At 51.8% G+C, this 9,887-nt stretch overlaps 1 protein-coding gene across 1 annotated transcript; it reads left to right on the forward strand.

Annotated features, from left to right (window-relative positions):
* Positions 1-517: 517 nt before the first annotated feature.
* Positions 518-9,598, forward strand: TMEM268 (transmembrane protein 268; the record flags this gene model as incomplete). Its single annotated transcript, XM_082009008.1, has 8 exons — positions 518-623; positions 2,466-2,575; positions 3,124-3,231; positions 4,416-4,565; positions 5,641-5,751; positions 7,463-7,543; positions 8,413-8,598; positions 9,419-9,598. 8 exons carry the CDS (start codon positions 518-520, stop codon positions 9,596-9,598), a joined length of 1,032 nt encoding a protein of 343 aa, XP_081865134.1.
* Between the last annotated feature and the right edge of the window lie 289 nt (positions 9,599-9,887).

A 9,887-nucleotide genomic window follows, 5' to 3' on the forward strand; every position in this document is an offset into this window, starting at 1 on the left:
TGTTGGCTTCGCGAGGAGAAAGTCTGCCTATTCCTTGACTAATTGTTTACAAAATATAAATATTTAAGGCTGTCAGGATAATTTAAAGAATATTTAAGGATAAATTTTCCACCTATTTAAAAAAAAGAAAAAAGTAACTGCAGCACAAGGCGAGCCTGTGCGTACTCCACTCGTGGCCGGCTAACACCTACCTGGTGACAACATCCGCAGGGAGCGGGGTCCAAAAAGCAGAGTACACGCAAGCGGTCTGTGCTGTTACCCTCTATTTGCTGTCTCTGCAAGATGTGAGATTTTCTTTTCTCTTTTCAGGGCTAGAAAACGCCTCCTTTCTCATGGAAAGCGAGATCTCGAGGAAGTCATCAGTGGGAGTGTGAATGAAGGTTTCACAATCTGGTCCCCGACAAGGAGAGCGAGCCGGCTGCCTTGGGGCTGAGTCCGTGTTTCTCAACAGTGAAAGATAAGGCGAAGCGCTGAATTTCTGACGACATAGAGTCCCTCAAGGAGAGGGACCTTCAGCATGGCCCATAAAAGCCAAACTGGTGGAATTGAGACAAAGGCGTCGCTTTCCTCCATCCTCTTTTGTACAGGTGATTTAAAGGAAGGACCTGTGCAGCGGGTAAAAGGTAAGCAAGCAACTTGATGATAAGGAGAAAGGCAGCACTGAGTACAGCACCCTTGAAATAAGAGAAGAAAGATTTTTAAAGATGCTCATTAACAGCAGCTCATTTGCAAAAGTAACTAAACATTATGGATGTTTCAGCATTTCGGGGAGGGGATGGACATGATTTGACTTTTTTTGGAATGGATGTGAAATAGGTTGATACCTATTGAAAATCAGGACCCTGGAAATCCTTTTCTCTTCACCTTCAAAAGTCAAGGACTATTTATTTGGGAACCTTGACCTGTGTTTTGCCAATGACTCCCCCAGTTACAATTCGCTCTGTCTCTGCGGCACTACTTCAGAAACTGCCTGAGGTGCCATGCAGAGACCGAAGGCCGTGCCATGGATGGCTGTTCGCACCAAGACCCCCACACTGTTCAGCAGGGCACCCTTCTTGGCTTGCTCAGTTCATGGCATCTCCTTAGAGCTCCGGTTTTGCAGGGGTGAAGCAGCCCTTGCCGCTCCAGCAGAGCTCAGGGAGCTGAGCCCCTCTGCAAATCTCAGGTATCTGAGCTTGGCACCCAGCTCGCTAGATTTTGTGCCAAGCAGCTTGACCAAAGCCATGGAGCCCAAGGCTGAGGCCATTCGTTTTTATTCTTGCTTTATACTCACTGCCTCCACTGCTCTGTGTCAGGGGGAGATGAACATCAGCAAAAAAACCAAGACCTTGTTGTCCTGGAGGTCTCCGATGCATCTACTCTTCCCTTGTTGACTCAATGCAGTTATGCCCTATTGTAATATAACTGCCTGGCATCTCCTGTTCCTGAACAGTGGAGAGATGGTGAGGATGGAGGACGTAAGAGGGAGAGAAGGGGACGGTGGGTGCACGCTGTGTTTCAGCCTGGGCGGGCACTGAGCCGGCGGTGTCAGCGGGAGCAGCCCCAGGGGACACCTGGCTGACCCCAGATCTGCAAAGGGGAAGGAAAGCTGGGTGAAAGCTCTCAGTGAAACAGGATCTCGTCTGAACATGCCACTTCCTTAGACCCGAGCTCTTCCTCTTGACGTAGCACAGCTTGTGTAAACTCTAGGTGAATGCCAGATGGGAAGCCTGGAGATCACAGCTCTCCTGTGCTGCTCCAAGGCTGATCTGCCTCAGCTCCGAGCAGCCGGCTCCTCGAATCTAGGGCAGGCTGTCCTCACGCTTTCTGGGCTCCTGACTGCAACCTGAGTCTCTAGATTACATCTCTGACCCTAGCCCTAGCTCAAACTGGGAAGCTGAGAGCCCTGAGCCGAGCTGGGAGAGTCCCAGTCTCAAGTCCCTGCAAGAGCAGGGACCTGGACGCGGGAGGACCTATGGAGCTCATGCTCCGGGGCAGCACTGCCACGTCCCAGACAATGTGATTATTGGAAAGCACCTTGATTTGATTGCTCAAGCTTCTTCTTGTGGTGGGTGGGGTGGGTAGGCGATGGGGATCTCTCTGAGAGGCAGATAGCCTTAGCAGCACTGAGCAGCTCGAGCCCATTGTCCTTTCGGTGTGGGATCAGCGAGGCAAGATGTTATCCTTGAAGATGAGATCTATGAGGATCAGAGCATCGTATTATCTCTGACTGCTCACTCCTGGAATGTGTTTGGGGTTTCCTCCCTTTCTGTAGGCTGTTTCCTTACAGGGAACATCAGGCTGCTGTGCTGCTTCCAAAGCTCTTCGTGTTGTGCTTAGAAATGTCCAAGGGGGGACTCTGGATCCATTGAAAAAGAGTCAGGGTGATCTGTGTTCCTCAGCCTTCCCTTTGCCACACGTTCCTTAGCTGGTGGGAGAAACACCTATGCCAGAGCTGTGCTCATGACTCCTTTGGGCTCTTGCAGAACCCCTCAATGGCCAGGTGCTCATGGTGCTCAGCATGGACAACAACTGCTCGGCCACCTCCTTTGACATGGAGCTTTGTGCAGAGAAACTGAAGTCCCTTGGGGTTCAGGTAAGCTCCGCATGCGTAATCTCCCCTGGGAACCCTGTAGGAGTGAATGCTAGCTGGATTAGCGTCATTTGCACCCACAACACAGCTTTGGTTTGAGTGGCTCGTTTCAGTTCAACTTTGGTCTATTCCCCGTGGACTGCAAGTCAACTGTAATGATCTTGGCTTAAACCTCCGTGAAGAAACCCATTCAACACAGGGTGCTTGAAAGTGAGTGAATTGCCTGAAAGTCACTCTGATGGGCTGGAGCGTCCCTGGAACAATCTGTCTTGTCTTGTCCTTTGTCATAAAAAGGTGGTTTTCCCTTGTGACTTTCCCTGCACTTTCCAGGCAGATATTACTCACTGCAAATGAGTCAAGAACACGAGTTTTTGGTCTGTGACAGCTGTATGGATGAGACTGGAGGTGCGCTCTGTGGGAGGGTGCTCTGGGACACAGCGTTGCGTCGCAGTGCTGGCCTGGCCCCACAGTGACTGCCCAAGCTAGTTCTGGTGGGGCTAGGAGCCCAAAACTGGAGGGTGGCCCCAGTTTGCTGTTTGCTCCCTGAGCAGGTGGCAGCGGATCGGTGGAGAAGGTTAATCCAGGATGCTGTCCTCAAGCCTGAAGTGAGACGGTACATGTTCTACAACTCCAGGGCATTCCAGATGGCTATTGCTGTGGTAAGGATGCATCAAGACCTCCACCTGGGGTTCTTGTGCCCACGGAGGAAGAGAGGTTTGGGTGGGGAAGAGACACTGACTTTCACATATCCTAGTGGGCTTAAGGCACCTTTGGAAATCCCAGTTCACACACTGGAGGGCAAGGCACCTTCTCCAGCCCCTTGCTGGTAGTCCCCCTGAAGCGGGCTGTCCATTGCCGTATAACCAGCATATGCTGAGGTAGTAGTACTTACAGCAGGCTTTTTTTTTAACTTGATTTTAAAAATCTGTAGATATTCTGGTCCTGATGCTAATCCAGACCAACGAACCAGTCAACTTTGGTTACTGAGTTGCTTGTCTAGTCTTGCCTGGCTGCTTCTGGTGAGAGAAGCTCCTCCAGAGACCCCAGCCATTAGCAGCTATTGTAAGGCTGATACTTTGCACCGTGCTGAGGGTGTGATAAAATCTGACTCCTCCTTTGCATTTATTTTTTTGGAGAGCCGTGGCACGTGTCTGCTCCTCCTTTCACTAATATTGTAGGAATTGGTGCTCGGTGTTTTGAGGGTCTTGGTGCCCGTTTAGTGCAAACGAGTTATGTTATTGCAAGATGATGCCATGACACGCTGTGCTGTACGCTTCGTATTTGCTTCTAGGCAGTCCCCTGCCCAAATGCATGCTGTCTGAGGTACAGGCCAAATGAGTTCAGATGTGCCTGTCTTTGTGCAAAGGCCACGTTTGTCAGTGCCAAGCGTAGTCCTTGAGCACAGCGTCAGTGTCCACCGTTTGAGCGTTATTGTAATTGAGTGGTCTCTGTGCCACTGCGAGTACTTTGACATAGGAGCTCTCTAAATACAGGGACTATTAGAAGTGTTATCAGTACGCCTCAGTGAGTGCATTTCTTATCTAAATGGAAGAACTCGGTTGAAAACCTTCCTAGGTATGAATCATCATTAATAACTGACTCTGTCTTTGATGACTGGTAATTTTTTATAATAAACTAGGGCTTACTCAGTCCTTCTAGTCCTTTCTCCTGTTTATTATTGGAAAGAACTTCTATCCTTTCTCACCCTCGGAAAATCTCACGGGACTTAATTTATGGTAAGGTATTACCCTGGGAGAGAAGGGACCGGTAGTTTTCTTCTTCCCTTGACTTTTCTCACTTTCATAGTTCTGTGAGTATTGTCAGCCTCTCTGGGTTTTTACAGGTTTTCTACATGGCTCTCTGGACAAACATTTACTCCACAGTCCAGCTGTGTTCCTTCGGACGCTACTGGGAGGCCAGCGTGCTGGTGACCCTGGCTGCCGTGGCAGTCACTGTAGTCGTGATACTGGTTATCGACCGTCGCCAGCGGAAGGTAAGAGGAGGCCACGCGGAGCGCGGGCACGCGGAGCGCAGGGAGCAGGTATCCCTCCCACCAGAGTGCTGGGACCCAGGTCGTAGCAGAACATCGTAATTACCCAGGGAGGAAGGAATATTTTTACAGCAGGCTCGGAGATCAGGTTCGGGCAAGGGATGTCACAGCCTGGTGAGGTGTCGTAATGCCTAAAATGTGGGTGTTGGAGCCCGGCAGGCTGGCTCAAAGCGCTTGCTGTCACTGGAGATAAAGCAACCGTTGCAGAGTGTGGTTCATGCTCCCGTGGCTGGTGGGAAGCCACGGGGGCTCGGCGGCAGAGCCGGCTCCTGCCCTGCTTCTGATGACGGTCCTTGCAGTCTCGGCTGTGTGCAGCCACTAACAGCACCATTTACTTGTGTCACGGAGGTGCTCTGGACCGGTTGCAAGGTCCAGAGCAAAAAGGCAGCTCCTAACCTATAGGAGTTGCAATAAAATTGTAAAACTGAGGCCGACTGGGCAGTAGAAGGAAACGGGGAGATGATGTTGGCATGAGAGGCAGCCAGCCTGCAGCATCCACTGCTTGGTGGTTGTCAGCTTTTGTTTGTAGGAATCGCAGGACTACGGAAATTTCTAAGGAGTGATCTGAAGAACGACATTGGAAAGGCTTGATTCAAAACCCAGAGGGGTCTTTGCACTGATTTTAATGGATTTTGGAGCAAACCCCTAACGACAGCTGTGCAGTGATTCTTCCAAGGGGAAACCTGGCGAATGTGTGGGTGCGCAGGAGGAGTCCTTCACTCGGGGCTGCTGGGGGATGGAAGAGAGACCATGACACTGGAAATTGATTCCACTTCAGACACCTTGTTTCTAAAAGAAATAATTCTTAGTGAGATTTCTGGCTGCACAGGCATCCACTAGCCACTGGCCAGGCCGATACTGATGGCTGGTGACAATCCCGCCCTGACTGCAGACTGCTCGTGTCACCATTTTCCTTTCAGAGATGTGGTATTTGGGATTGTCCAGCTGCAGTTTGTAGCTGTAGGCTGGCCCAACTTTTGGTGTAGAATGTGTTAATTTCTTCTATGTTCTTTAATAGATAAATATGAATACAGACGTGAGGCTGGCAGCTGTCAATGAAATCTTTATCAAACACAGTTTAATTCTGGGGATTACAGATGTCCTGGATGGGCCACACAACATCCTACAAGTATCCTTTCTGTGGGGAATCATTCGTATCCCTCCTGGGTAGCTAACGATGTGGAGGTATTTATTGATGTTATGATCCATGGGGATTTTCAGAGGGTGGGATTTCTAGGATTTGTTTTTTCTCCTGGCGGATGGCATGTGGGATTGGGTATTTTTTCTCCTCCTGTAAGTGGGGATTGGGAGATGTCCAAAGGCAATTGGAAATAATGAGTCTAAAATCCTGAATTGGGATAAGTCCTTTGGGCAGACAATTACTCATGAAAGTTTATTACACTTACATGACAGTGACGATTCTTATTATGAGCAGAGTGACAGCAACGTGCCTATGGCAAAAAAAACCCAACAAACCCACCTAAAACAACGTGGCGAAAACCAGAGTTCCTGTCCCTGGGAGGTCATGTTCTGCCTTGCAGAGACCAACTAAGTCAACAGCATCCAAGTGCCTCTGCTCTCCGGGTGATTTGTAGCCCTGGGCTCCCTCCTTCAGGCACATGGGAGAACTTGAATTCACAGGGTGCGTGCCTGGCAGCCAGGTCTGTAGCTGCCAAGCACTTCTGACCTTCATGGCCTTTTAAAAATGCAGGTTGAAGAAACCACGTAGGGGAAGGCTCATTTGCCGCTTGTCAGAGAGACCTTTTCTGGACAGGAGAAAGATTTCTGGGGAAAGAAGAGAGTTTTAAGAGAGCATGAAAGCATTAAAGGAAGGTGAGAGAGATGGTCTCCCAGATTTTCTGGTGGACCTCACCTCCCATATATAGAGAGAGGCACGAAATACAAACGGAGGGGGAACCAAGGCTGAAACACGGGGTCAGAGAAGGGTGCAGGGAATACCGGGGGCTGGCAGGGGTGAAGTCATGCAGAATGAGGAGGAAACACTTAAGAACCTGAATTACCCGTTCAGTCAGACCAGCATAGTTTTGCACCTCAGTAAGTGAAGACTAATCCAAGGAGCCTTCGCCTCTACCTACGTGTCCCAGAACTGCCTGAGAGCAGGAAACAATGCCAGGATTTATGCTTTCTCTCTCTGCTCCAATGTCAGATGTGTTTTAACCCTCTAGCTTTTATGCTATTCCTGAATCCCCTTGACAGTGGCAGCTTGAGTAGATACACAAGGGCAGAACTTTGACTGTCTTCTGGGGAGCTGCTGCTCTCAAAGATGGCAGGATTCACATCCCCAACACGCTGCTCTTGGTAGACTCTTCACAAACAGTGCCTCCATCCTGCCGACAAGCACCAAGTACAGTAAATTTTGTAAAAAAATAAATGGCATTAATCCCTAGAAACAAAGGAAAGCCAGCAGGAAGTAGTTTAGGGGAGCTAAGTCGAGGTGACCCACCAGCTGATTTAGATACAAGGCCACTGAGCCGAGCCATGGGCAATGGCCCTGGGTTATCACAGGGGGTGACAACTTGTCACCCCCCCAGGGCGTGGGAGGTGCGCAAGGAGGACTGGCTGCCCTTTGGGGCAATGTCCCCCATCCCCGTCACCCCTCTTCTCTTCCCCACTAGCTTGAGGTTTTGCCTTAGCCCAGACCCTCTTGGCTTAAAATCAGCCCTGCGATATGTTATTCCTGACTGTGCCCTGAGCATCCCGCAGGCACCAGCTGCCTTTGCTCCGCTCCCTGTGAGCTCCGTACCACAATCCGCGTGGAGATGGAGGGCTGCAGAGGGGAGAGCGTGGGAAGATCCCTTCCTTAACCCTGCCCATCCCAGCTGTGGTTCGTGCACTTCAGGCCGGAGCGCTGCCTCCAGTCCTTGTCAGCCCACCTCAAGGACCTGCAGAGGACACGAGAGGTAAGGGACGGTGGGCGCAGCCCGAGCTCCCGCAGGGACACGTGCAGGTCCGCCCTATGCCCTGGCTTTGGCTGATGGAGGTGGGCAAGGGCCACCGAGTGCTTGAACGTCCTCCTGGGCGTCCCCTGCTGTGAACGGGGAGCTGGGCAGACTGGGAGGTGGGTAAACTGCATCTGTCGGTGCCCAGTTCAGCAGGAATTCGTTTAGGCCTCGTGGTACGTGCATGTCTGGATAATTAACCGTACAACTTTGGTAACGGAAAGTCATCAAGAGTCAAGGGCAAATTTGAAAGCGTGTGTCACAACTTGAAATAGCTGACACCTTGAGCTCTTCTCCTGAAATAAATGGGGTAGCCTGAGGAATAAGTAAACACTGTATGGGGTTAACTGTATAAAAACTTTGTCCTGTTGGCCTTCAGAAAATGTTTTCCCCCCTGCGGGTATATAATATACAAACACGGTGCGCTCCTGCACTGAATTGCCCTTGTGGACCATGCCGGTGGGGTGAGAGGTGAGGGGGTACCACCCTCCAAAACTCTCAAGGCTGCTCATCTCCCTGGATGAACCGATAGATGCAGATCAGGGGATGGACGGTAACATGCCAATTCACATATTGGCTGATATAAGTCATACAGGTTTTAAAGACCAAATTCTCCATGCTAAGCTGTGACCGTCTTGCTGGGAGCAGTCGCCAGCACAAGAGGCAGTTGATGGCGGTGGGGTGGTGGGGTGAAGACACTTGGCTCCAGGTGCTGGGCACAGCTCCAGGAATAAAAAACCTTCAGGAGGAAATCATGTCCTTTAAAAGCTGTCCTCAGGACAGCACTGCTGCCTGCCTTTGGACACCCCCAACATCTCTCTCTCTTCCAGTCGGGCTTGCGGCACAGCCTGGACCAGCTCTGTGTGGTTATGGAGGCAGTGGTTCAGCCTGAGCCGGGGACGCAGGAGGAGGCTTCGCATGAAGAGTCCCCTCTTTTATCCAGTGGGGTGAACCTGAATAAAGAGCCTGTGACGTGCAACGAGCTGCTCCACCTCGTTCCCGAGGGTCCACCAGAGGTAATGAGAAATATCCCCCCCCCGACGGACAGAGGTGCCAAATTGCCTCCCCAGGCAACCTCAACTCCAAAACTCGTCTCAGCAGCCACCAGCCATGGGGTCACCTCCCTTTTCACCAGTAGAAGCACCTGGAAACCTGAAGGTCCACACACACCTTCTCCAGCCCTGGCACTGCTGAGCAGTTAATGCTTACTGAGCAGCTAGTGCGTAATCCTTGAGGAATTAATGGATTAGGCTTTTCCTCGCTGGTGGCCGGGGGTCCCCATTTGGAAGCCAACCTCTGCCCGGGGTCCGTGCAGGGACCCAGCGCCTGTGTCTGGGCTGGGGATGAGGCATGTCCGTGCCCAGCCTTTGTCTCCTCCACGGAGCGTGCCTTCAAAGACCTGTGCCATGCTGAGCAACAAATGTGTCCTCATTCCCGCTCAGCAAGAAGCTTCAAAAGGGATGATTTGGATTTCTTTTACAGTTCCGCTTGCTGTTACTAAGCGAGTTTGGTGCAGGTGACGTCCCTGCAGATTGAAGCTCTCTGGCCGTCCACCAGCAAAAAAAAAGCAGCAGGAGGCAGGGACAGAGCAGGCAGGTCCCCAAGCAGCCTGTCTCCCCGGCCACCCGCCGGCGAGCGGTCGTTTCATGTCCCTGCCCCGTGGGGACAGCGTGCCAGCACTGCTGACCAGAAGGGGATCTGGGACGGTTATATACGCCGTTGGCTCCTGTCCTGCTCCTTTCAGACAAGGACAGCTCGTGAAGGAGGAAGCGAGCGGTGTTGAACGTATCACCCGCTCTTCCCGCAGGTGGATGACACCTCTCGTGCTTCTTCCAGGTGATGGCCCAGCAGCTCCTGGTGATCTTCAGCAGCTGCTACGTCCGTCTCCTGGTCACCGGCCGGCTCCCTCGGGCCGGGGCGGGGGGGCACCTGGAGCAGGGCAGCGTGCCCTGCCTCTGCCAGTTCATCGAGACCACCGCGCTCGACGCACAGCAGAGCTGGTTCACGGGCAGGTGACCGGAGGGGGCTGCAATAAAAGCTGTCTGTACACAGCGGTGTGACGGAGCCGTGGGGCAGAGCCAAGGGCTGCCATCGCTCATCCTGGACTTACCCGGATGAACGAGCGGAAATATGACTCTAATAAAACATTCAAGACGCTCACCAGAAGGCTGCTTAGCTTTGAGACCTTCTGCCTGCCCACCAGCTTGGGTGAAGGAGCTACTTGGGGGTCGGGGCAGCCTGGAACTCCTTCAGGAAATTTCCCACTGCTCTTACCTGGAGCCCTCAGAGAGCCCCGCGCCTTCGC

This window comes from Phaethon aethereus (genome assembly GCF_964289735.1).
Source record: "Phaethon aethereus genome assembly, chromosome: 20".
Taxonomy (NCBI): Eukaryota; Metazoa; Chordata; class Aves; order Phaethontiformes; family Phaethontidae; genus Phaethon; species Phaethon aethereus.